The sequence below is a fragment of the Phocoena phocoena genome, chromosome 19, assembly GCF_963924675.1.
Source record: "Phocoena phocoena chromosome 19, mPhoPho1.1, whole genome shotgun sequence".
In the NCBI taxonomy this organism is placed as follows: domain Eukaryota; kingdom Metazoa; phylum Chordata; class Mammalia; order Artiodactyla; family Phocoenidae; genus Phocoena; species Phocoena phocoena.
The window spans coordinates 24,426,340-24,453,527 of NC_089237.1; the positions used below are offsets into that span (position 1 = coordinate 24,426,340).

Below are 27,188 nucleotides of genomic sequence, written 5' to 3' on the forward strand. Positions count from 1 at the left end.
TCTACTCTATGGACCCGCATCTTCCAGTGTGGGTTCCCTCTGGACCAAGGAAGTAGTGTGGAAAGGGTTAGCAACATCCTGCCCAGCCTCCTCTCTGGCCATTGTGAAACAGGACCCAGTACTGGGAGCTGCTGGTGACGACAGTGGTCTTCCCAGCTCTCCAAGCAAGGCCCACAGGCTCCTAGCTCCCAGGGGAAAGCCCAGAGCCAACTTCTGTGGGTGGTGACTGCCATACTGTCAGTCCTCTTCCCAGGGACGGGGCACCACATGGGATGCTGGGTACAAAAATCAAAAGAAATCTTCAGACCTGCAGCCTCCCTAGGCTCCAACCCCAACTCTGAGCACCAGACAGAGGATGGAGAGGTGGGGACAGAAGGTGTTCTTTGACTCTCCCACAAGGGTCATCAGAGCTGGCTGCCAGATTGTGAAAGAATGAGCTAGTGGCCAGAAAGGGGTGGAATTTCTTTATACCCGAGTGCATTTCAGAAATGCTAAGGGTCTGGGCTTTGTGCCTTGGACTGGCGGAGGGAGAGAACAAGGTGGGGAGAGGACATGGGGACAAGAAAGGGTTTGGGCTCTGCTCTCTTGCTCGCTGACCCTAAACCCTGAGCTTCATTCTGAGTCATCCTTCATGATCCCCAGGACTGCCCCTCTCCCTGCTTCAGCACCATGGGATGCCCCACCGAGGTCCAGGCAGTGGAAAGGTGCTGCGAGTCGCAGGGGATGCAGGTGAGGGAGGACAGTGGGGGGAGAGGTGTGTGCCAGGGCCTAGTGTGGCTAGGGGAAGAAGGCGAGGAAGCCTAGAGAGACTCCTTGGAGAGAAGCGTGTGTTACCCTGATCTTAAGCTCATCCTGGTGGAAAGGGTCCAGATGGCAGCTGGAGAACGGCTGCGCAAGCCTGTCAGGCTCCCTTAGTCACAGGGCCATCCCCAGGGGGGTGAGGTATTGTGTGGGGCTGTGCAGCAGCTACCAGCTATCCCTATGGGAGCCAGCTTGCCTGCCCAGCTATGAAAGTGTTCAAACGGCCCGGCGGCCGCAGATGTACCAGCTGACTGCAAAGTGCTTCTGGCTCTGGGCCTGCAGAGAGGTAGGTCAACGTTCAGCCCTCCGAGCCTTGAGTGGGAGAACTGAGTTTTTTTCCTTATTACTTTTTTTTTACTGTATGTAAATGCCTAATCAGAGCCTCTGGGACAAGGAAAGGACCACGGATGGCGAGCCCCAGGATTCGGCTAGAGGCCTCACTTCACCTCTTTGGGTAGAAAAAAGGATGGCAGACCCCAGTCCAGGGAAGCGATTTAGGCTGGGCAGAAGAGCTTCCATGGGGGTGAATGGGTAATGTCTTTGCTCTACCTCCCCCAGCTGCCATCCAGCTATGAGGAGGCCCTAAGGTCACTGCCTGCACTACCACCCAACCATGGCTCTGCTCACCCACCCCAGGAAGCAGCCACCTGCCTTCAAGGAAACACTATAGGAGGGAACACGCTCTTCCATCTTGCCCCTTCCCACTTCTCCAGGGGACTGGCGGGGACTGGCAGGGACAGCGCTGAGCCTATGGAGACGCTTCCAACAATCTCCCCGAGCTGGGCCTTGGTACAAAACCCTACGGGAAGGAAGCTAAAGTGAACCTCAACAGACCCTGGGCCACCTTTGCAGGAGGTGGGAAATCTGGGGTCACGCCCTGAGAATCAAGGTGACAAATTCAAGGCAGACCTCCAGAATTAGACTTCTCTGCCCTCAACCCCTGGAGCTCCTGCCTTCAGGACAAAGAAGAGTGCTTGGGAGGAAGGCACTAACTCTGCAAGCCGTCTCTGGGGCTGCAGCCAGCATCGCCTGCCTCCAACAGCCAGGACGTCTGTCCACCCCTGCTGAGACTTCCTTCCTCACCCTTGCACTCGAAGCCAAGCTTCTAAAGGTCTTGGCTTGACAATGAAGGCCTGCCCCCAGCCCACTCTGGGCCCAGACTGAGCACTCCTAAAGCCAGATTCCTTGCTGCAGTTTACAGTTTGAGATAAACTAAGAATCAGGAAAGAATGAGAGCTCGGTGTCTCTCTGGGTAACAGGAAGAAGCCCATCTGTCACCCATCCTGCCTCATCACTGGAAGGACCCTGGTATTCCAGGCCAGATGGGGCCTCTCCGCTCTGGACCCACAGAGGCAGGAAGGGGTCTGCCATGTGGCCATTTCTGGGGCTGCCGCCCCAGCTCCCTCTGAATGTGGCTCCAGGAGAGGAACATGACCACACTGGCTTCCTCTGTTGGCCCCTTGGTCGCCCCCCGCCCACTCTTCCCCAGTGACTTCTGTGGGATCCAGGAGGGGAAGGCGCAGGAACACCCTCAAGCACAAGCACTCCTCTTCCTTACCCTTCGGGGGATGGTGCTAAAGGGATCCCCTCCTCGAAACGAAGTCCCCTCTTCTCATTTCCTCACTGGCAGGCCTCTTTCCTGCTTTGAGGCTCCCCCTTGTGTGCACTTGAGAACATGGATAACAGATCAGTAAGCCACTCCATCCAGGTTTGTCCCCAAACAGCAGAGACTCACGACTCCGGCTAAACTTTATTTTTGGCCCCAGGTCAGGTCTCCCAAAGGGCTTCCCAGCCAGTCACTTCACAGTCTCCTGCAGTCACCACCAAGCAGACTTCTTCCTTGAGAGACCTGTCGTCACTCCAACCCTTGATGACGTCTGGTACCACCCTCTCCTGTCACCTGGGCTCCAGTCTCTGTCCAAAGGCCTCAACCAGGAGGTCAAAGCATAGCTACCAGTTTGAAGGTGCCCTCGGGCTTGGCAGGAACCACGTGGACAAAAGTCTTGTAGAGCACAGCCCCCTCGGGCAGCCTGGTGACCAGATCCACAGCCTCCGAGTTGCTGGGACTGGGCACGTAGACCTCCTTAGTGTAGCGGACTATCCCCTCCTCCAGAGCATACAGGTACTTCTTCTTCCCCAGCCCCACCTGCAACACACAGACCTGGTCAGCTGGACAGTCAGGGGGTCCATCCCAGAGTTCTAGGATAGACTCTTCACAAAGATTCAGGCCCTGGGGCCAGAGGGGAGGATTCAGAAAGCTCCATCTCAGGTTCCCTTTCCCACTGCTTGGTAATTACTCCATCACAAAGGCGGGAAAAGAAAACTCCAACAGCCAATCCTGGTGGTTACTCAGGGCTGATACCTGGACCCATATCTGTGCAGCTGGCCAGAAGCCACGCTGGACAGATGCCCAAACCAGGCCTGGGAAAATGTCTCTAACCACTGCTCCTGGGAGTCTGCTTCACTGAGGCTTAACACAACACTAGTCTGATACACATTTTCGTCTATATGGTGATCTGTAAAGTTTAGGCTCAACGCTACATGGATAAGGCATACACTAATTAAACAAGATGATATCAGCTAATACTTAGGTCACGCTTACTGTGTGTAAGCACTGTTCCAAGCCCTATTATATACATTAACTCACTCGATTCTCACCTTGTGAAGTAGGTACTATCGCTAACCCTGATGTTCAGGTGAGAAATATGAGCAAAGAGATTAAATAAACTGTGTATTACGTATTTGTTTTCTTTATTTTTTAACTATACATGTCATAGCTTTTTTCTTTTAGAACTTGAGATTGCATCTGTGTATTACATATTTATTTTCTTTATTTTTTAACTATACATGTCATAGCTTTTTTCTTTTAGAACTTGAGATTGCATCTGTGTATTACATATTTATTTTCTTTATTTTTTAACTATACATGTCATAGCTTTTTTCTTTTAGAACTTGAGATTGCATCTGTGTATTACATATTTATTTTCTTTATTTTTTAACTATACATGTCATAGCTTTTTTCTTTTAGAACTTGAGATTGCATCTGTGTATTACATATTTATTTTCTTTATTTTTTAACTATACATGTCATAGCTTTTTTCTTTTAGAACTTGAGATTGCATCTGTGTATTACATATTTATTTTCTTTATTTTTTAACTATACATGTCATAGCTTTTTTCTTTTAGAACTTGAGATTGCATCTGTGTATTACATATTTATTTTCTTTATTTTTTAACTATACATGTCATAGCTTTTTTCTTTTAGAACTTGAGATTGCATCTGTGTATTACGTATTTATTTTCTTTATTTTTTAACTATACATGTCATAGCTTTTTTCTTTTAGAACTTGAGATTGCATGTGTGGCAATTTTTACCCAGTATTATTCGATATCTCTCTGATTAAACGAATAGACTGGTTCAAATCCCAGCACTACTACTTACTACTGTGTGATCTGGGCAAGTTAATTTACTTCACTGTATCTCACTTTTTTCATCTGCAAAATGGAGATAAATATTAACTATTTCATAGGGTCATCTTGAGGATTAAATGAGTTAATCATCAGAAAGAGCTTAGAATACTGCCCAGGTCACAACGTATTAGTCTTTATTATTGTTGTCATTATTTTATTAAGTCTGAAGAGTTAACACAGCCACATACTACATGTCTCGAGTTCTAAAAAAATAAAGCTACTACACATACAATCAATTCACATACAAATTAGCATTTCTGAAATAATTATAGGTTACTATCAGTCTTTCTGTGCCTACTAAAATTGCCAAAAAAGAGGTAAGAAGGCAGGAGGAAATTGATTACAGAGGAAACTAATATTTTAAATAATGTAAAGAATATAGTACAGATCTGTGTTAAAGAACTTTCCTACCTCAGCAAGTAATACCAACTTGCTGAAACTGAAATCCCTGCCTGGTATGGACCTAATTTCTGGCCCACAAACTGAATTCTATTTTATTAAATTCAAGTTATCTTTCAGCCATCTAATAATAACTTTAATCAAAGGAGGAATTCTTAAAAATAAAAAATGAATAAATTGAAATTAGTTTCCCAAGATTAAAAAAATCTCTTAAATCACGAGAAATATCCTCTTCCAAGAACTGGGGGTTAGAAAGGGGACCCCAGAGAACCAAGCTGATGCTATTACCAAAGCAAAAAAGTGATTTGGGAGTCAAGCAGACCTGGTTCAAATCCTAGCTCTGTCACTACCCACCCCCCCTTCTAAGCTTCTGGCATCCTACCTGTAAAACAGAGATGACACCTACCTACCCTAGCGATGGGGTAAGGAGGAAATGAGATGATGCAGGCCCAGGAATCAGCATGACACTGGCATCTGGCAAGCACCCAATAATTGCAACGGTTACAATTACTGTGCTCAGGGGCACGGAGAGGTGAAGAAAACACAGGAGGAGGGGACAGAGCAACTCACATGGGCACCTGGGTGCCAGCGGAAGTGGCGCTGAGTCGCGAGGATGTTGCCGGCATGAACATAGTGACCTAGAAGAGAAGTCCACATGTGTGCTACCTTTGGGCCCCCATGATGAGGCAACACAGCGAACTGCTAAGAAACCAGGGCAGCCCTCGCCTTCCTGGCCCAAATGCTACATACTAACTTCTACGCCTGCCCCTGGATAAGACCAACTCCCAGTCTGACACAAGGAGCCCGTCTCCCACCCGGCAGCCTCCTCTCCAGTCGCATGGTCAAAGTTCCCACCTATCTGCTCTTCCTCAGCCCCTCCACCCCGCCTCAGGTCGTATCTGTTTCTTCCATTTGGAACTAAATGTTCTGGTGAGCAAAATGGAGAGTACAGGACAGGGCACTTGGGTGGTTTGCCCGCTCTTCAAAGGAACGCCAGGACAGCAGGGTAGGGTGCTAAGTGGAAAGTGGAAGCCAGGTCAGACCCTTACCCTCCATTTTCTTGATGCCAAAGCGTTTGCCTGGTGACTTTCCACCGAGGTTCTTAGAGCTGCCGCCTGTCTTTTTGGATGCATATCTGACGGCAAGAGCTGTAGCCTGAGGGGGGCTCAGCAGGGCGGTAACTGCAGAGAGAACAGAAATGTTGTTCAAACAGAGCGGCTCCCCATCAGACTCTTTCTCTGCCTCAATGGGTCATTTGCTAAGCTGAGAGGTGGCAGGGGGCAGTGTCGGGGGCGGGGGTGAGGAAGATGTGTGAGCAGAACTTGACTTTGTGGGTTTTCGGGGAGTGTCTGAGGTCCTTGGCCTTCCCCCACGACAGGGGATAAGTCATTCTTGTATTGTCCATGGTGTAAGCAAGCACTACATGAGCTGTCTGTGTGTGGCCTAGGGTTGAGGGGAGGGAGTAAAATATTATTGGAAAAAAAATAAACACCATGTGCCCTTGGTCCTTACACATCCAGTCCTATTAAAGAGAAACAAAACCACAGAAACAGAAGCCAGCAAGAGGACACCACAGAGCTGCCTGTTTCAGCCTCACTCACCATTATGCCCTCAAGGCTCAATGCACTGTGGAGGGGCCAGACCACAGAGCCCAGCAACAGGACACCCAGAGAGAGGCTCCTGCTTTGACCTCACCCACCACTTTCTTAGCCATCACCCATCCACTGCATATCAGATACTTGTAAACAAAAAGGGCAGCCTCTGTGAGGGTGACTCCCGCAGGCTCCTGTCCATTTCAGAAGGCTGGACCCTTTCTCTGTTCGGCAAGTCCATCAAGCACAGGTCCAACCAAGAAGACTGACACCCTGCCCTTGTTAATCTGACCTCTCCATACTCATTCCAAAGTGCTCAACGGTATTTATTTTAAAAGGGAAAGTGAACTAAAATTCATAATGACCAGGATGGAAGCCCTGTGCTATATGACAAGCCCAGGAATGGCAGTCCCAGCATTCAGGTCTCCAGATACAGCTATGGTTAATCAGGGTCATGCCAGAGTCTTTACAGAAGGCTTGTGGGTCCTGGAATCTACAAGTTCAGGGTTCCTAAAACCTAGGTTTCTGAAGTTTTAATGAGAACAGAGACTACCTGCGGCAAAGGACCAGAGATGAGGACTTACAGAGACAACATGTGAAATGACCAGCACCAGGATCTACCTACCTTTAAACACCTATTCATTTATTCACTCAATTTCAGGAACTGGACTTTGCTTTACCTAACGTAGCTCACTCACGAATCTTTGCCCTTCACCCTATTCCCCATCCTCCTCAAAGTAAATGATGCTACCACTTACACAGCTGCTCGGGCAGAAATCAAAGAGTCACTGCAGATTCCTTCCCTTTGCTGATCTCACACATCCAGTTCACCAGCAAGCTCTGTGGATCCTATTTCCAAAACGGATTTCAAATCCACCCATTTCCCTCCAAGTTCACTGACACTAACACCCTGACTAAATCATCTCTCCTCAGGGCTACTGTTACTGCTTCCCGTCTGGTTTCCTCATTTCCACTCCTACTCCCTTTAAATTCACATAAGAGCAATAGTTTGCTTCTCAAAATGGAAAATTGGGTCGAGTCATTCTCTTGCCCCTCACTCTCTTACAGAGCCAGGCCTCCGGTCATCCTTTAGGTCTTAACTTACATGTTACCTCCTCAGAGGGCTTCCCTGACCACCCAACCTAAAAAAAAGACACAGACACATTTTTCCCTTTCTGTCACAGTAGTTGCAACAATTCACAACTATTTCATTTACGTGCTTATCTATTAGAAGTAACCGTCCTGCGGGTAGAGACTATGTCTTCATCTTCTCTGCTGATATCCTCAACACCTACCACAGTGTCTGGCACAAAGACCTCAATCTGTTGAATGAACAGATTAACTTTTCGCGCGCCTGTGTGCCAAAAGCAGTAACCCATTTTTGTAGATAATGGGACCCAAACAAACCGAGACAGGGGAAGCGGAGAACCGTCACCCACCCCTAGGGAAGCTGTATTTGCACGCCTGGCAGGGAAAGGTCACGTGCTCCGCGCCCTAGCTGTCACACGACCAGTGACTACCTCCCCTCAAACCTCGTGGGCCCCGCACACTCCCCCCAGTCCCCTCCCGCCCCCAGGGTCATCCGTGGGGAACGACCTCCAAGCCCCCAGATCCCTGCAAGGTCTCCACTCCGCCTCCACCCCTCGCCCCGCGACCGCCACGGCGGCCGTTTACCAGCTGTCCGCGTCCTCTGCGACAGCACAGCTAACGCCATGTTGGCCTTACACTCGCTTCCGGTCTGAGAGATCTGCTTCCGCTACCGGAGATCTATTTCCGGGTCCTGCGTGGCGGATGAAAGAGTGACGCGAGAAGTTGCTGGTGAGCGCTGCCGGGCGGGGGGACCGGGTAGGGCTTACTTCCTGAGCTCATCTCTGCAGAGGCTCGGTGGCCGGGGCGTCCGGCGCTTCTGCCGCGGTGCGTGGGCGAGCCGCCCGCCCTGGTGTCAGCGGGAGAGGCTTGGAGCCCGCTCAGCAGGGGCCCGCTTGTCCGACCCCCGCATTTTGCCAGAATCTACCAAGGCCCTTGCGGGTCTCTCCCTAGCCATTCAGCTTACTTTACTGAGCGCTTCCTGCGTGCCAGATACTGTGCTAAGCTCTGTAGATGCATGCTTTTAATTTTTTTTTTAAACTTCTTACAATCTTGTAAAGTAGGTAATGTTATTATCCCTATTTTACTAAAAAAGAAAGCGAGGCCCAGAGAGGTTACCTGGCTCATCTCGGGTCACACCTACAATGTTAGTGAATATTTGTTCAAAGAACGACTCTTGTGCACGACCCAGCAACTGGCAATCCTAGGTCTGTCTGCAAGAGAATTGAAAACATCCCCACAAAAACTAGGACATGAATGTTCATGGCAGCATTATTCATTCAAAATGGCCCAAAATGGAGTCAAACAGAATGTCCGCCAGATGATGAATGGACAAACAAAATGTGGCATATCTATACGGTGAGGTGTTATTCAATCGTAAAAAGCAGTGAAGTACTGACACATGCTACAACATAAATGGACCTTGAAAATATCATGCTTAAGAAGCCAGTCACAAAAGTTCATATACTCAGCTAAAAAAGAGTGACTCTTGGTATCTCCATTTTACATGCAGAGATCAACAAAGAGGTTGTGTCGAGTGAGTCTTGTTCGTACCTCATTAACATTTTTTAATAGTAACCTCCACTTTGTTTACACCTCACCTTGACCTAGAAAGGATTTGAGAAGGTTTCCTGTTAGACTACAGACATAGCTGTTCTGAGTTCCAGATTGACCGTGTTGGGACCATATCCTCTTTCTCTGTGTATCATTTATTTCCTTAAAGCTTGGCCATAGAACACATCAAGTGGACTGAATTCAGTGCTACAGTCTGTGTCTCATCTCTCTTTTCTTTTCAGGGAATTAATCTGATAGCACATATCGATGGCTGTAGAGAAGTCATCACTCGCGCTGGATTCCAGCGAGAGTGAGTCTGAGGAGCTGCCAACATTTGCCTTTCTGAAGAAGGAACCGTCTTCAACCAAGAGGAGGCAGCCTCAGAAGGAGGAGAAGATTGTAGTGGTTGACACCTCAGATTCTGAGGCCTCCTGTCCTCCATCACCAAAATTGAGAGATCCACCACCTGTTCCAGAGACAGCTGAAACTGTCACACAAACAGAGCCAGTCAGGGTGCTGAGCAGTGGAAGTGAGGATGAGGAAGAATTTGCTCCCCTGGCTGAGAGACTTACTTGTAAGTTTTTGACCCACAAGCGGCTGAGCCCTGAGGGCTCCAGCTCCCCAGTTAAAAGGGTTTTAGATCATCAAAATAATGAAGGAGCATCGCGTGACTGGCAAAACCAGCCCTTCACGAAGATCCGTGATATTCCTCTCTGTGACACCTCAGAGAGGTGTGCGTCGAGTAACAAGGACCCTGTGGTAGACAGTCCATGCCATCAGCTGCCAGCCTGCCAAACTACCTGCTCTGTCCAGAGCAACAGCGTGACAGTAACTAAAACAAATGCTGAGGTACCCCCACCTCAGAAGAGAACCAAGCCTAATCAGAAGGTCCAGAGGAGAGGCTCACAGGGATGCCAGCAGCGGGGACAAGCAGGCCAAAAGGAAAGCACCCAGAGGCAACGGGAAAGGAAGAAGAAGGCAGCCCTGGCTGACAGGCTGAAAGCTCAGAGGCCAGAGGAATGCTTGAAGCACACCGTTGTGCTGCTGGATCCAGGTCCTGCAGGCATCTTTCTTTACCTCATGCTGGGGGAACTGCTTTCTGGGCCCCACTGACAGCCCCTTTCCCGTCTGTTGCAGTGCTCTTGCAGATGGAAGGTGGGGGCCAGCTCCTCGGAGCCCTGCAGTCCATGGAGTGCTGCTGTGTGATTGAGGCGCCGGCCGTGCCTTGCAGCATCACGTGGAGAAGGGCTGGGTCCACCGAGGTAAGGGTTTTCTGGCTGCTGCCTCTCCTCCGTAGAGTTACGGGATAAATACGCTTTTACTCTAAAGGATATATTATCAGTGAGGGCTCCAGCAGGAAGGCAGATAGCACACTCAGCTGAGTATAATTTGAGGAGGATTTCGTAAAGGGGCTGTTTCCCAAGGTGTGGGCAGGGTGCAAGGAAACTACAAGGGACAGCGCCGTACCTCAGGACGATAACGGCTTTAACTTGGTTTCTCCACCTCGGGTACGGCTGCCATTTTGGATTGGTTAATTCCCTGTCGTGCTGGGCTGTCCTGTGCCTCGTAGGACGTTTAGCATCTACCTGGTAGCTGCCAACAGTACCTGTCCCGGTTGTGACAATTGAAAATGTCTCCAGATACTGCCAAACGCCCCTTGGGGGGTGGGGGGGAATCGCCCGTTTCTGTCGCAGTCATCCTATAAGGAAGAAATGCTTATCCCCACATCACAGGTGGGGAAACTGAGGCCCTGAGAAGTTGAAAGCCTTGTTAAGGATCACAGCTGAGTAGTGGCTGGGGGGGGGGGGTGGGAGGGAGTAGAACCCAGAGCTCCTCCCACCTGTGCTTTGCAATATTATGGGTCTTGGCTTTTGCTTATAGGGACCTAATCAGAAAACTCCACACGAGCCCTGCTCACGGCTGCTCTGTAATACTGTACTGCTGTAGGATTGTGGACCGTGACGCGGCCTTGGCTGTGCTTGATTATGCCCTAGTATGGCGACGAAGAGACTGAAGTTTCCTTGGTGATTCTTATCTTTGTCACACAGAACCTATGTGGAGGGGCCTCTCAGCTTAGCATCTACCCTCAAAGCCCAAGTTACTTATTTGTTCCAAATCCTTCGGAAGAGTTTCCTTCCCTCCATTCCCCTATTCAGAATGCATAGAAATAGTGGCAGTTACTTCTCAGTCCGTTTCAACTCACTAATGCTCCTTACTCACTGCCTCAGCGGTGCGGTGCACTGAGGCTGGACAGTTGAGGACTGGGAAGGACAGGATTATGGGTTCCTATTTCTTGCCACCGTGACTTCATTCCAGAAGAAAAATGATAATGCAAAGTGGACTAGGCTGGGCTTCCCTGGTGGTGCAAGTGGTTGAGAGTCCGCCTGCCGATGCAGGGGACACGGGTTCGTGCCCTGGTCCGGGAAGATCCCACATGCCGCGGAGCGGCTGGGACCGTGAGCCATGGCCGCTGAGCCTGCGCATCAGTCCGGAGCCTGTGCTCCGCAACGGGAGAGGCCACAACAGGGAGAGGCCCGCGTACCGCAAAAAAAAAAAAAAAAAAAAAAGAAGTGGACTAGGCTGGTGGGGATGAAGTCATTCACCCAGAAGGCCTGGGTCTCTCTCGCAGGTGCTAAGCACCTGCTGACCTGCCTCCCTCTGCCGGGTTCCACGCCCTTTGACAGGATGGAGAGGAGGACTGGGTGGAGGAGCCGATGGTTCTGGTGCTGCTCCAGGCAGAGGCGTTTGTGTCCATGGTCTACAACTTCAAGCAGGTGGGCACAGCCAGAGGGTAGGCGCTGAGGCTGGGGCGGAGGGCTGACCGCAGGGAGCAGGCGTGCTTGCATTTCTGCCCCTTCACGCAGGGGAGTCTGGGCAGCACCGAGGAAGGGAAGAAAACGCTTCGGAGCTTTGTAACTGACATCACAGCAAGGACAGCTGGGAAAGCTCTGTCACTGGTGATTGTGGATCCGGAGAAATGCTTCAGGTTTGGATTTGTCCTCGAGACTTAGCATTAAAAGGGGTAGCTCTTAGGCCAACGGGGGTGAATTTATTCATCCCAGATCTGGGTCCCTCTGCAAAATAGCATCCCTCCTAGCCCCGTGGGACTCTCTGGTCCGGTCTTCTCACACCTCTTCTGCCCGAGCTCGGCCTGGAGCTGCCGCTCTTTGATTTCCTTCCCTGCTCCAGGGCTCCGAATCCTCCAAGGAGAAGGAAACAGGGGGTGGCAAATGGAGAACAGGCCAAGGAGAAGAAGCAGAGACAACCGGAGGCCAACACAGCGGCTTTGGTGACCAGGGTAGACATGGAAGAGGTAAGAACTTCTGTTGCCTGAGTCGTCGTGGCTGCCCGCTCTCATCTAACCCGATTCACCATGATAAAGAGTAAAATGCCTGCTGGACACTACTTTCTACCTCGGCACTGAGTAGGAGAGAAGGGGCCAAACGGGGAGCCAAGGGGCTGGGGTGCAGCTTCAGTGAACGGTGAGAGGAGAACAGTTTCAAACTAACCTCTGCATACCCATCTGCTTTGGGGTTTCTAGGCATTGGTAGATCTGCAGCTACACACAGAAGCCCAGGCTCGAATTGTGCAGAGCTGGAAAGAGCTGGCCGACTTGGCCTGCACATTCACAAAGGCTGTGGCTGAGGCGCCCTTCAAGTGAGTGCCCCCGTCAAGTCCTGGCTCGGTTGCTTGGCCTTGTCTTTTACAGTAGTTCTGGTACCCAAAGATGATGTCCCTTTCCCCTAAACTCTGCTGCTAGCCTGTTGTCACTCAAGTTTGAGGCAGAAGGAGTTGACCTAACCCTGGGAATTCTTGGAAAGAGCCCCCAAGCTCAGTCCCTTTAAAATGTTCTCCTGTAGCTTATGTGTAAGTTTGTGTTCTGCAGGTTGGTACTGGGTTATCAGTGGGCCAGCTTACCAGAATTCATTGCAGGTCAGGTCCCAATGAAACAAGCCCTTGTAAAACAATTGTTTAGCCTCTTTAGCTCAAGGGCTGTTCAGAGTCAGAATTTAAAATCAGTGATTCCTCAGAGACAATCCAATCCAAGTCCCTCATTTTATACCTGAGGGAACTGAGGCCTAAAGAGACCGACTTGTCAAAGTCCCTAGCAAATCAGAAGAACCAAAACTAGACTCCAAATTGCCTGATACCCAGTGCTGTGCACTAACCCCCATGCACACTGCCTCCCCGATCAAGATACCCCAATCTCAGTGCAAGCAAGAGCCTCGTACTTTTCTGGTAACTTCTTTTTTGATGAAAAGGAATAGATGTCATTTTTATGGGAATCGGCAACCAGCACTGCTAGGGGACAGAGTGAGCATTCAGATTGGCCAGGTGGAACATCATTCCCACCTCTTCCCATGGCAGTGGAGGGTTTTTACGTTCCTAGTTAAGGGGACAGGTGTAGCACAGTAACACGCGACTTGCAGCTCAACTGTGCTGTTTGCAGGAAGCTCCGAGATCAAGCTGGTTTCTCCTTCTGCCCGGAGAGTGACTGGGCTGGAGGGGCAAAGGTGGACCGCTCTGGCAGGGGGCTTGCAGTGGTCTGGAGGAGACAGGTTCAGCAGCTGCACCGAGTCAGCCTGGAAATGGCCAGTGCCGTTGTGGACGCCTACCCCTCCCCACAGCTCCTGATCCAGGTATGCCGTTCCAGGGGTCACTGCCCAGTGCACTGTGGCCTTAGTGGACTCCCAGTTTCCATGGACAGCACTGGTGAGGGCCCAGGAATGCCCTGTAAGTCAACAGTGCGGGTCTGAGATCAGAGTCAACACTGACCAGGGAGGGAGGATGGTTCTCATCCCCCAACCCAAGCTTCCCATCCCTTATTCACAGATGAGGAATGACCGTGGGTGGTATGGTATTAACAGGTCATTTACTACTTTCAGGCTTATAAGCGGTGTTCTTCTGAGCAAGAACGCCAGAATCTGCTTGCAGACATACAGGTGCGCCGTGGGGAAGGTGTGACAGCCACCTCCCGCCGTCTTGGACCAGAGCTCTCCAGGCGTATCTACCTTCAGATGACCGCTTTGCAGCCAGATCTCTCTCTAGACAGTGCAGACTGATGCCAGCCCTCAGGGACAGGGATGAAAAGCTGATTTCCAGCCCAGCCCCCCGACCTCAGAGCACGACTACAGTGCAGGGATCAGAAGCACCTCCTGCAGCACAGCCTGGGTCCTGCCCACAACAGGCTTTCCTGGGCGTCGGTGTTTGCGATAGTGTCCCTACCTGTGAGCTTGGGGCAGAGGCTGAGATGCTCACGTTTGCCTTCCCCTCCCAGCACGTCAACTGCCACGTACAAACCACCCCGACCCCCGCCCCAGCCAGCCCTCAAAATACAAAGGAACAAAGACAGACCACTCAGACACGTATTTAATAACTGTAAAAATCCAAAAGAACCTCAGCGTCAAATCTTGAGGTCCCAAGTGAACTGCCCTCAGCGGGCTGCTTGACAAGGCTGGACGTGCTCCCGCCTTCCTCCCGTCCACGGAAGCTGCCTCAAGCAGCCAAGGAACGGGGGGAGGTCTGGTCACTATGCTGACTTCTGTATTCTCTTAATCTCACTTTATGTGCTATGTGTTTAGTTTCAATAAAGCATTTGTACCAATGGCTCTGGAGCTTGGAGGAAGACTAAAGGAATGTGTAGTGATTCTGAGTAAGGTGTGGGCCTACGCAGCAGAGCTCTCCCTGAGGGAGAAAAGAACAAGTCTTTTCTTCCACTGTCAGGACGGTCACAAGTGTCAGTGAAAAGACGAACCCCACTCTGTCTCTGGACATGACAGGTTCTTGCTCTCCCTGGGGAATCGGGAGTCTTCTGTGAATGAGCACCGTGACGGCCATTTCTGATCCCTTCATCCAACTGTTGTGAAAGGAGGCAAAGGAGGCCACAGAGCAAGAAAATGCTGAGTCTGGCAGACAAGAGAATGGACAGTTCTGCCCTTATTCATGCAAGTCGTTAGTGTACCACTTTTAAACTCCATGATGCTACTTATTTCCCTTCATTGTGTAGTTATATCTAGAATCAATTCTAAACCTCAGTCCCTTATGAAGCTTTAGTTTTCAGGTTGCCTGTGAGGTATTTAGTCACACCGATTACGTAAGAGAGCTGTCACAGACAATGTGGCTTTGCAAGGGTCCACCTTCTTGTTTATTGGCAATCGGAATTAATGCTCTCAAATTGATGCAAGGAGCCTGGACCATCCCCATTTCACAGAAGCCACATGAAGTGCCACAGGACTCTACAAGAGCTGCCCAAGACCCTCATGGCTATGAGATTTCTATCTGTGGGTCATGAATCTGTTTCCCGTGAAAGATTCTATACTCCAGCCAAGAGACAATTCTGGTGTAAGTTTTGTTCTCTCAGTACACTATCAAGGAGGCAAAATGATGGGAAGAAAGGATACCAGGGTGGGAATCCAGTTCTGCCTCAAACCAGCTAGGAGACCATAGGCAAGTCATGGAAGGCCTCAGTTTCCCTGTCTACAAGTGTTACACTGGACTGGACGGTCTGGAAGTCCTGTCACAGCCTGAGATTTTGTATGACTGTTAAAATATCTGAATGTCTGAGGTCCTTAAAAAATAGGTACGCCCCTCCCCCCCCAATTTAGACTAGATTTGCTGAGTATGGTGTTCCCCTAGTCCCCAATAACACACTGCCTCCTGATCTGCCCTGGCTCCCCAGGGAGGAATGAAAGAAAGGGTTTGTGACACACGAAAGTATAAATGTAGTGACAGCTGACCTTCAGTAGAAATGAGTCTTGCCTTTATACAGCTTTGTATAACAACTAGAAAAGGCTATGTTTTGTCCTCTCCCCACCCCAAGCCTATTCTTTTAAGCATGCAGGTAACTGGCCCCACCTCCTATTTCTCCTTATTCCACCAGGGAACCCTGCCTAAGGAACAAAGAAGTCTTACAAAGAGGAGGTCTCAAGTACCAAACGGCAGCCATGTGATGATGGCAGGTAGGTCTGACACTAAAAAGAGGTTGTGTCCAACAGAACCCAATTCCATAGGAATCCAAGCTCCAAGGCTGGGAGGCAGCAGGTGTGGAGGACAAGCTCACTGCTGAGAATCGGTCTGCAGGACCCACCGGAGGATGTCGTGGCTGCGCAGGCCCCGGAGCGCGCTGTCGTAGATGGTGTTCACGCTGGTGCAGAGGGGCTGCTGCTGCAGCTCCGTCACCCGACAGGCGACCAGCCCGCCAGCCACACACAGCAGCAGCAGCAGCAGCAGCAGCCTCAGCACAGCCCAGGAGCGAGTGTGTTTCCGGGGTGGTGGCTTCCGGGGCCGAGAGCCGGACTTAGACTCTGGAGGGACAAAGTCACAGTAGGCAAAAAGTCCAGTCAGTTTAAGGACGCACACCCCGCGGTCGATGCTAGTCTCCGTGCGCGTCCACTCACACCCCTCTGCTCTGATGAAAACTCCCCCGGCCCTGAGGAGAACACGTTTTCCAGACCATCTGAGCTCTTGAAAACTTTGCTATGCGGAGACTGAAACATGAACGCTTTCTCCCTTGGATCTCAGGGAGTAGATTCAAAACCGGATCTCATTCTGGACGTTTCACTTAGCACACAGTCCCCAGGGTCCCAAGTTCTCCATAACATGCTGATGAGCCGGGCCCCTTGGGACCAAGGGGAGGGGCTCCTCAGGAGGCATCAGGCGTGGGTAGAGTGCTGCCCATTTGGGGAAACAGGTTCAAAATTTATGAATACTGTTAATGGTTTTATTATAAAAAGAAAGCCTGGAAGAAAGTATACCATATTGGTAACAGTGATTAATGCTGGGAACAGGGGATTACAGGTGATTGCCATTTTCCGATATATATAAAGAAATTGTCTGCAGTGAATATAATTATTGAAGAAATAAATGGTTTTGAGATTTTTAGGCAAATTTTTAAAAAACCTGACTGAACACCCACATTCCAAGAACTACATGATCCTGTCATAGGTTTTTCTCACTTAATCCTGTCACTAATCTGTAAGGAGGTGCGATCCTCATTTACACAAGGCAAAAGAAAGGTGGTGAGGTTGGGCGACTTGCTCAAGGCCAGCGGGGGCAAGCAGGGACAGGCCCTGCAGGCCTCCCTCCCCAGAGCTTCCCTGCTCAGGTTCCTCTCCCTCAGGTGTCCCTTCTGGCCCAGGGGATATACGGTCCTCCGTTATACATCGAGTCACATTGCTATACAAATCCAACGGGACATATTCAGGCAAAACACTAACGTGTTTTATATACGACATGGCTCCCCGAATGCAGGCCAAGTGATTCCCCTGGTGTTCACCAAACAGAGTGATCGGGTCCAACTGGGGAAGAAAATCACAGGCAGTGCTGGCACCACTGAGACGGCACCACACACTCAAAAGCTCAGTCCACTTCCTGGATGACGTCAGGGACTTTTAAGAGTAATGTGACCATATGCAATCTTCACCTTTCTGGGTGATTTTAGAATCTAACCCTTACAAAAATGCAACTCCCTGTTCTGGAAACGTTCTAAGCTCCATCTGACCCAAATACCTGCACATAAGCATGTGACACTGGGGAAACAAACCACTCGGGGCAGTAGGAGGGTCCCCATTCCCCGTAAGTGGACCCTCTGAGTTACTCCCAGGCCTTAGAGTATGCTGTACCTGACAAGGTCTGCAAGCTTGTTCGCTCGCTCGCTCGCTCACTCACTCAGCCATTCCTGGAAACCTAAGCCATGTCCCCACCACACCCCTCCTGGAACCCTGCAACTGAGAGAAAAACCTACTCGGGGCCTGATTTGCTTCCTTCTTAGGTTTCTTCTCCTGCTCCCGCTTGGCTGCTTTGAGGGCGTCATACTCCTTCCTCCGGCGCTCCTTCTCTTCCGCCTTCTCCCGCTTCCGCAGTTCCCGCTCCTGAGCCTCCTTAGCTCGCTGCTTGGCCTCCCACTTCTTCTCGGCCTCTATGAGAAAGTATACCCAAAAGTGGCTTCTCTTCCACAAACCTCCAGTGTGCTTTCTCAAGTGATTATGGAGTCAGGCTCCCTTCCCTTATGCTGTGGATCACATAAGATACGTTAAAAAGCAGCAGCTGTCTTTCTGCTCTCTGGAAGTAAGCCCTCCCTCAAATACACTAAGCTGCTCTCAGGGTTTGCTCGGTGGATTCTTACTCAGGGACTCCTAGCCGCAAGCAGCAGAGACTAGGGTGATGTAACGAGGGTGGGGGGCATAAGAAAGGCATGGGTGATGAGTCTGGTGCGCCTTTAGAATTAGGTACTAATTCAGAAGACACAGCCACTGACAGCCTTGCACAACTCAACTATGAGGAGAGGAAACAAGGGAGGTGTTGATTCTATGGGAGTCCCATCTTCCCAAGCTTCGGAAAGGAATGTGGCATGGGGAGGGCAGGAAGAAAAAGGGAGCGCTCAGGTTCAAGGTTAGAGAAGATGGAAATGTTTTCCTGAAAAAACAAGACTACTAGTTTGTCAGAGGGTACCCTAGACTTCAACTCAGGAGTCTATGTAACATTCCGATTTATTCCACAGCTCAAGTATGTTTACATACAGCACCCACCTTACAAATTACTGGTTTCTAAAAATGCATTCCCAAATTATTTGGAAGACTGAAGCACATTTTTCCAAAGCCAGAATGCCACAAATGGTGGTTGAATGTCCTTTTAGGGCTCAAAAGCCTATTTGAACTATCATGGAGCTGAATAGTACTATTCTTGTCACTGTAGCTTTCCACTGCTTTTCTACATACAAACAAGCTCCAAGTTCCAGCTGAGCACCAAGAATGCCAAGAACACACTCTGCCCAGCCTCAAGAGAACATGTGCCATCCAGAGGCGAAAGCAGCAGTGGTCACAGTAAACATGGGTAGCACAGCGGCCATGCGTGTACAAGGAATGGTCACAACTCAGGGGTTCCAATCTCAGGGGCCGCCTGTAACCAGTACTACACATGTCCCTCTAACCGCGGGAGTCCTCCAGCAAGCGGGCTCAGAAGTCAGCCGGCTCGTCAACAGAGCACCTACTGTGTGCCGGGCCTTGTTCCAAGTGCTCGGATACAGCAGTGAAGAAAAGTCAAGCTCTACTGCCTAAGTCATCTGCTTTCTACAGAAGGAGACAAACAATAAACAAGTGAACAAATAGGGGGAAAGACAGTGATATGTGCCATAAAGGAAATAACTGAGGATGTGACAGAGAGTGGCAGGTGGGTTGGCTCTTCTCCTTTGAGTGGTTCTGAAACGGTTACGGTTAACCTGGGGCAACAGATGAGGACCACATGAAGCCAGCAGGCAGCCAGTAGGCAGCCACGTAAAGACCTGAGGGAAAAGGAAACCAACAAAGCCCTTAAGATGAGACTGTTCTTGGTGTGTTCAAGCAACAGCAGAGGATCGTGTGGCTGACGGTAACTGCACTCTCTCCCTGGTGTGTGGAACGAGGCCGGAGAAGCAAGCAGGCCTGGGTCATGGCAGGCTTTGTTGGCCATGTTACTGAGTTTGAATTTCATTCTAAGTTCAGTTGGAAGCCGTGAGAGGGTTTTAAGCAAATAGCAGCAGAAGTGATTTGTGTTTTGAAAAGATCTCCCTGGCTGCTGTGTGGAGACGGCACAAGTGTGGAGCCAGGACATGGTGCTAGGAGGTACTATGGCAGTCCACCGGCTGGAGGCTTGACTGCGGTGGTGGCACTGGAGTTGCCACTGCTGACAGACTAGACGTGGGAGTAACAGAAGAAAGCAATCACGGACGTCTTCCCAATTTCAGGCTTGAATAACTAAAGGGATGGTGATCTCCCATTATGGGGGGACACCACAAGGTGCTGAAGGGGATCTGGTTAGGCATGTTTAATTTGAGATACTTATTAACCCTCCAAGCAGACAGAAAGATAAGCAGTTGACTATGACTGTGGGGCTCAGTGGAGAAGCCAGGACTGGAGAGATGCTGCCATCTACCACCACGCTGTTCCCCACTGCTCTGCACGGCTCCTATCCTGGATCCTAGCTCCTCAAGCATGAGGCGGGTGGCCACCTACCTCGGTCTATTTCCAGCCGCCGCTGCCTCTCTCGCTCCTGATCCACCTGCACAGCCTTCATGTGCTGTAACACCTGCAAAGGGAGAGGAGGGTGCTGAAGTGCTCCCCGCAGTTGTCTTCACTGCGGAGAGTCTCAAGAAAGAGACTGTTCTTTCCAGAGGCCCTGGAAGCTGTGCAGAGCTAATGGAGTTAACCTAGAAGAGCCATATAAGCCCAGTTCACTAAAGTGGTCAGGAAAGAAGTCTGTGAAACACAATGCCAACTGGGATCTAAAAAGTCCTGCCATTCACAATCGCTTCATGTAATTCTCCCAGCAACTTTTGTGTTAAACAGGGACAGCACTTCCTCTAAGACACTTTCCTGACCTCTTTTGGCTGCCTCAGGCTCCCTCCTCCCACTCGTGGGAGTTTTCTTGTCCATCTCAGTCCTAGACTATAAGCTCCCTAAGGGCTAGGGACTACTGTCCTTAGCTCTGCAGGCGAGCACAGCGTTTAGCTAGTTATAGCACTCAATACAGGTGTGATGAGCAACTGACCGGATGCCCACTGTAAAAATAAGGAAGAACACTCAGGCTCTGGTGTCACAGGGCTAGGAAGTAGCACAGCTGAGAGTGGGCGTCTGCTGAGTCCCTAGGCCAGAGCTTGTCCCTCTTACGCATAGTGCACAGACGCAGGAGGGCTGTAAGAGAAAGGCATTTTATGAGCTCAATGAACACTGGAGAAGAAAAGCTCAAGTATTCTAAATGAAGACAGCAAAGTGTCTTAATTTTCTGTTTCGCTACTGCACTAGACAACCTGCAGGACAGACGTATTCAAATGTAATTATTTCACTTCATGGAAACTTCAGACATGCCCACATCTATCATAAGTGGGACACAGGAGCAGGTCTGCAAAAGCCACTCCCTCCAAGAGCCTGGCTTAAAGCCACAAGGAACCCTGTCCCGAGTAACCCAGGACCTGCACCAGCTGGCACCTCTCCAGAGGAGTCAAGCTTACTAAAAAATGGCCGCTCAACAAGGGGCTGCAGGATCTGGAGGAAGGTCAAGCATGATGTGGAGAGGGGGCCCAAGTTCAAAGTCCCTGTCTCACCCTGAACTCTGAATTTTATATAAGCACCAACCATTCAGTTGGCTTTAGGGGGTAAAAACTGGCTAAATAAAGAACCTGGACGTTTAAGAGCCGCCCCTTTTAGCTTGGCTACAATACATCAGGAGTTAGTTACCTGACAACACAGCCCAGTCCGAAATGGGAGAGGCTCTTCTAGAGCCTCTGGAGGGTTGCTTTTGTCTACCTATCCCAGTCCACAGCAGGTAGTAAGCACCTGATGATTACTGTTGAACTAGCAAATTATTTTTAAAAGGTGCTTCACTATGTGCCAAGCTGATTAGTTACTATGCACCCACAAGGTCAGAACTGACGAGACCTAAACTAACTCCTGGAGGCAAGTGACCTCCTTCTGACTGGCCCACGCCACTCCTGTACGTGCCTAAAGGTGTGTGCAGGAGAGGGCAGCAGTGCCGGAGCATGGCTTCTCACCACGTCCCCAACGCACCGTGCTCCCCGGAGCTTTGTCTGGAAAATACCTGTGAATACTAAAGATCTTTACACTCAACAAAAGTTATTTTTGTAGGTCAAAAACTGGAATATCAGCAACTTTGGTTTAATATAGTATTAGTTGAATGAATAAATGGATAAATGAAAGGTGTTGCATACTGAGGGTTTCTCGGGTCAGAGATACAGAAGTAACACCTACTTCCCAGGTTCATGAGGGTTATGAGATGAAACATGCAAAGCAGGCACAACAGAGGAAGAGCAGTCAATGGTAGCTACTGTTAGTCTTCAGAACAGACAACATTTTTAAAGCACCAAGTTTTTAGAACAGGATTCACAGATCACTTGTACTGTTCCCAGCTGAGGGCAAACTGTTGCCTTGGCTTCTTGGATGCACTGAGGCTGTGCTTGGTTTCTTGTAACAACGGGTGACACAGATGATGAGACTATCTAAGAAGCCCTGAGCTAGTGATAAGAAAAGAAAGGCCATTACTCCCGAGATTCACAGAGACCCATCATACCCACATTTCGCTTACATTAATCTAGCATTTAAAGTTAACTCTTTTGTGTTCACAACGCCCCCTAAACATAGCCAAGTAAGTCATCTGGCGCTCAGCAGAAGCAGCAGCAATCTGTTCTAAAGCTGGAGGGAGAAAATGACTGTAGCTAGAGTTTTTGAGAGATGCGCACAGTGCCGTTCTTAAGAAACAATGCAAAGCACCTTCAAGGTTATTGGCAATATTTGCCTTCCAGGCTGCCAGTTAGTTCCTTCCTCCTGTCAGATGACTCAACTGAAGTCGAATGCCAGATGTGCCCAGGATGTGTCTGTTTACAGGTATAAACTTACAAATACTAACAATACCTTTATTATCAAAATTCAGTAACTGTGACTCAGAAAGGCTACAGTGCCTAACTCTCTTGCTCCATATAAACTGTCAACAGTGCAGTGTTGGATCATGCAGGGTCCTGATTTCTAGGAACAGAAGTACTGCAGTAGAGCAGAAGACAGTATTCTACTGCTTGGAAAGAGAGGAACAAAGGTGCCTTTGCCTGACAGGTTCAGAGTAGACATCTTCAGAGGCCTTCATGCTTTAAAAGACACAGCTATTTGGGGCTTCCCTGGTGGCGCAGTGGTTGAGAATCTGCCTGCTAATGCAGGAGACATGGGTTCAAGCCGTGGTCTGGAAGGATCCCACATGCCACGGAGCAACTAGGCCCGTGAGCCACAACTACTGAGCCTGTGCGTCTGGAGCCTGTGGTCCGCAACAAGAGAGCCCACGATAGTGAGAGGCCTGCGCATCGCGATGAAGAGTGGCCCTCGCTTGCCACAACTAGAGAAAGCCCTCGCACAGAAACGAAGACCCAACACAGCAAAACTAAATTAATTAATAAACTCGTACCCCCAACATCTTCTTTAAAAAAAAAAAAAAGACACAGCCATGGGTGCCCTGGGAGGGGAAAACAGGAGGCGACGGAGGCAAGTCCCAGGGGAACGTATGAAGGAGCCGCTGGGGAGCCTCGTGCTTACCTTGTTGGCACACTGCTTACACTGCTTCTCATCCAAGCAATCCCCTGCCACCTTGGCCAGGACAGGATCCAGGGGGTTATCCTTCAGGTCCAGCCACTTCAGACTCTAAACAGATGGGGCAGAGAGTCTGGTAAGCCCGAGTTCACATAAAGAGCCCCTCAAAGTGGAACGAAACGAGCAGAGAGAAAGCCCTTCTCTGTTCCAGCCGCAGGGAAAGCCGTCCGAGGCTGTGACAACAAGGTGGTATTCCTCTCGGCCTCTCTCACAGCCACACTCCCTCAGTCCCGGAGGCCTCTGCCGCACCTGGCCATGAAACATTGCGTCATGAATTGTTACCTTGAGCTGAGCAAAGCTGACAGGCAGGGTGACCAGCCTGTTGTTGAGGAGGTCCAGGTGCTGGAGGTTGACCAGGCGGCCAAAGTCTGCTGGTAGCTGCCGCAGTTTGTTCTTACTCAGGTCCAGCTTCACCAGGTGTGTGAGGCCACAGAAATCCGACTAGGACCCAAAGAGAGAACACCTTGGCCTCGGGCTCACACACTGCGATGTAACAGTCCAGGAGGCCCCGAGTCAGAGGCGCCTATGCGCAAATCCTGACTCTACCTTTTTTTTTTTTTTTTTTGCGGTACGCGGGCCTCTCACTGTTGTGGCCTCTCCCGCTGCGGAGCACAGGCTCCGGACTGATGCGCAGGCTCAGCGGCCATGGCTCAGGGGCCCAGCCGCTCCGCGGCATGTGGGATCTTCCCGGACCGGGGCACGAACCCGAGTCCCCTACATTGGCAGGTGGACTCTCAACCGCTGCGCCACCAGGGAAGCCCCTGACTCTACCTTTTACTAGCTGCTCCAGCTCGAATGAAAATGGAGATAGCAGGCATAGCTCCTGGTGGTGAGCCGTGAGCCGTGTGTGCAAAAGGGCTTAGGCCTTTTTAGTGGTAGCCTGCCTGCAGGCCTATCCTGAAATTATGCCTTATGACACAACTCCCCCAGACAGGAAGGAGAAGCAGCAGGGCTCTAGAAGAAATCATGCTTGCTTGCCAGTCTTACCGGTAGAGCAGTCAGTTTATTGCAGGACAGATCCAGTATGGTGGCCTTTGGGAGGGCAGCCTAGGAAAGGGAATGAGAACAAAATGTCAGATCAACACATGGAACAATTCAGTGACATCTGCTAATGAAGCATTTTCCACAGAAAGTTCCCATGGTTAGAAAAGGCCTTTAACATGGACATATATACACTACCAAATGTAAAACAGAGAGCTAGTGGGAAGCAGCTGCATAGCACAGGGAGATCAACTCGGTGCTTTGTGACCACCTAGAGGGGTGGGATAGGGAGGATGGCAGGGAGATGCAAGAGGGAGGAGACTTGGGGATATGTGTATACGTATAGCTGATTCACTTTGTTATACAGCAGAAACTAAAACACCATTGTAAAGCAATTATACTCCAATAAAGATGTTAAAAAATTTTTTTTCAACAAAGGAAAAAAAAAAGGCCTTTAAAAACAAAAAATAGCACTGAAGTATAATGTTCCTGGAGACATGAAAGGAAAAATGAGCCAGTCACCCACGACCTAGAGAAGAATGCACAGTAGGGACTTGGCTGGGGAACATCCAAGGAAAAAAGACCAGATTCTCAGAAATTCTCCATAGCACTTTTAAGATTCTCTCTAGCACTGCTCCTTATTAGGTTTCAGGGCAGGGACTGTGTCTAATATAGCTCTGTGATTTCCATATTCTCCAGTGCAGGGTCTTCCAGGCACTCAATATACCCGTTGGCTGATTCGTACCTGAATGAATGAGTGAATGCAGAGTGAAATCAAGGCCCTCACAACCCAGCTCTGTTTTCCCATGGGGTTTGGGATGGACAGGCTCAGCAAAACTGACCCTTCCGTTCTCCCAGGGGCAATGCTGCACCAACCGGAGGCCTGGAGTAAAAGGTTTCGGACAGCAGTTCTAGGGCCAGGCTGAAACATGGGGCGGGGAAGAAGGCAAATATGCAGTTAAGGACACTGGGCCAACGTGGACTTTCCAAATGTCAAAGTCCCAAGCATGAAGTTTGACCACCTAAAGAAGTTTGAGATATCACAGTGGGAAGCACACCGTGGTAATAGTTACATGCATCAACATTTGCTACCTGCCAAGTATTTTACATTACAGTCTTATTTAATTCTCCCAACAACCCTATGCGATGGGAATAATTATCACCATTTTATACATGAGGAAATCTAGGCTTAAAGGAGAACTAAGCTTGCCAAGGGCACTCAGCTATTAAGCAATGAAGCTGATATATGAACTGGGACTCCCATTCTAACCTCCATACTACACAGCCAAGGCAGAGGGAAGACTGGGCCAAGTGCCAAACGCAAATATAATTTGTTAAAGGCAGTGAGGAAAGTGCAGGTCATCCAAAGGGAGGCTACTGTGGGGGATGCGGGTGGGGAACCAGGTGGGCAAAGCAGGGATGTACCATCTAACTCCACTTTGGCAACAAACTAGTCTTGCAATGTCCCTGGGGCCTCAGGCTTGTTTCCCCGGTTGGGGGTACGGAAGTAGGCGGGTGGAGGGGTGGGCCACGATGGTGCGGATTCCCACCAGTTTCAGAGTTGGGAAGAGACTTTGCCAACCAAGCAGTGAGATGTCACATTCTTCAAGGAAGCATGCCTCAGGGCTGGGGCAGCCAGCTGGGATTTCTGGCTTCCAAGAAAAGCCAGGTCTGGGCCACACCCAGGCCTAACCGGAGGCCTACTTGCACCAAGTCATTCATTCATCTGTTCATTCATTCTCCGAATACATCCAGCAATCGCGCTCTGAGGGCTCCTACTTTAGGTCGGGAAAGGAGCTGAGCGCTGCGAAAGCCCCTGAAATGGGGCGGGGGGGATTCACTCCTGACCCGTAAAAAGCCCATAGCCAGACAAGCAGCTCCTTCCCATCTTCTGGAACTGTGCCAAAGTGACACGTGTACATCCCAGGAAGAAAACTGGGGCCGGACGCGGCCTCCCCCGGGGAGTTAGTCCCACTCCCCCCACCTCATTTTAAGCCATGGAGACTGAGACATGCGAAAGAAAGCGACCAACGCAGGGGCCAGCGCCAGTCGTGGGTGGGCGCCTGGGCCTCGCGGGACTGTACTGACCAACTCCTTGACCGGGACCTCATTCAGGTCGCTGAGGCTCAGATCCAGCTCGTGGCCATCCAGCTTGTCGCGGAGGTTCCCGCCCTTGCTACCGGCCTTGGTCATGGTGACGCCGGCTGAACGAGTCCCGGCTCCGACGAGCAAGAGAAGGGCTGAGAAGCCGCTCGTCGGCTCAGCAGACTCGCACCCAACCTACAAAGCCTGCGTCCCCGGCCGCCACAGGTGCGAGACCGCCGCCGCCCGTCCGCCCGCCCTCTGAGCCCTGCGCCCCGTTCCCACCGGTGCAGCCACGACGACGACCACTTCCGTGTCCACGTCACCTTCCGCGGCCACTGAGACGGGCTGGGCCAGAGCGGCCTGAGCGTGTGCGGGAGCGCCCTCTGTCGCCCGCCACCGCCGGCAGCGTGAGGTTCCGGCTCCGAGTTCAGTCGCCAGCCGAGCAGCTGTGTTCCCTGGTGCTGGGAGAGCACGCCCGCCGGCAGTCGTCGCTGGCAGCGCCAGGAGGCGAAAAGACTGGGGGCCAGAAGACCTGGGCCCCATCCAAAACTGACCTCATCAGATCTCCCCCACCCCCCTGGATTAGCAGCCGAAACTGGGTGTCCTTCAAAATTGCTCTCTGTCCTCTATCAATCCCCAAACCATCATGATCCGGAAAACTTTGCCTCTCTCTCTCATCTCCTCCTCACTGCCCCAAGCCCTGGTCCAGGCGACCATCAGCTTGAGCTTGGATTACTATTCTGAGTCTCTCTCCCTTCCATCCACCTCCACCCAGCTGCCCAGATGATCTTTCTAAAAATCTAGCCAAGTCTCTCCTCTGCTTAAAACCCTTCAAATAACTACCTGTAGGATATGGACCACTCTCTTTTCTACACTGAGCCCTGCGTGCTCCTGCAGCCTCCTGACCAGCCCCTGCCTGGGATGCTGTGGAGGCTTCCAGTAGGTGGCCTCCAAACCTTTCCCTCTCCTGAAATGGCCTTGCCTTCTCCACTCACCTTCTCTGCCTAGCTAATTACTAGTCCTTCAGGAAAACTTCCCTGAGGTTTATGAATCCTTAAGCAATCACCATGCTTCATCTATGGATACAGGAGAAACACGC

The 27,188-nt window shown here is 50.4% G+C and overlaps 3 protein-coding genes across 4 annotated transcripts; 1 reads left to right on the forward strand and 2 right to left on the reverse strand.

Moving 5' to 3' along the window:
• Positions 1–2,537: 2,537 nt before the first annotated feature.
• MRPL27 (mitochondrial ribosomal protein L27) lies at positions 2,538–8,005 on the reverse strand. The gene is made up of 4 exons (XM_065897698.1): positions 7,938–8,005; positions 5,721–5,852; positions 5,242–5,309; positions 2,538–2,947 (listed from the first exon to the last, which is right to left on the reverse strand). Exons 1-4 carry the CDS (start codon positions 7,975–7,977, stop codon positions 2,741–2,743), a joined length of 447 nt encoding a protein of 148 aa, XP_065753770.1. The 5' UTR covers positions 7,978–8,005; the 3' UTR covers positions 2,538–2,740.
• A 1,165-nt stretch (positions 8,006–9,170) lies between these two features.
• EME1 (essential meiotic structure-specific endonuclease 1) lies at positions 9,171–13,966 on the forward strand. Of its 2 annotated transcripts, none has more exons than XM_065897587.1 (8): positions 9,171–9,957; positions 10,041–10,171; positions 11,597–11,677; positions 11,768–11,899; positions 12,049–12,216; positions 12,445–12,560; positions 13,354–13,543; positions 13,790–13,966. In XM_065897587.1, the coding sequence occupies exons 1-8, from the start codon at positions 9,171–9,173 to the stop codon at positions 13,964–13,966; spliced, it is 1,782 nt and encodes a 593-aa protein (XP_065753659.1). The 2 variants fall into 2 exon arrangements, with proteins under 2 accessions (XP_065753659.1, XP_065753660.1); XM_065897588.1 differs by having other exon boundaries at positions 11,768–11,889; positions 12,093–12,216.
• Positions 13,967–14,256: 290 nt separating this feature from the next.
• Positions 14,257–26,401, reverse strand: LRRC59 (leucine rich repeat containing 59). The gene is made up of 7 exons (XM_065896812.1): positions 26,093–26,401; positions 24,011–24,070; positions 23,306–23,464; positions 22,970–23,074; positions 19,892–19,964; positions 17,647–17,820; positions 14,257–16,207 (listed from the first exon to the last, which is right to left on the reverse strand). Exons 1-7 carry the CDS (start codon positions 26,195–26,197, stop codon positions 15,960–15,962), a joined length of 924 nt encoding a protein of 307 aa, XP_065752884.1. The 5' UTR covers positions 26,198–26,401; the 3' UTR covers positions 14,257–15,959.
• Between the last annotated feature and the right edge of the window lie 787 nt (positions 26,402–27,188).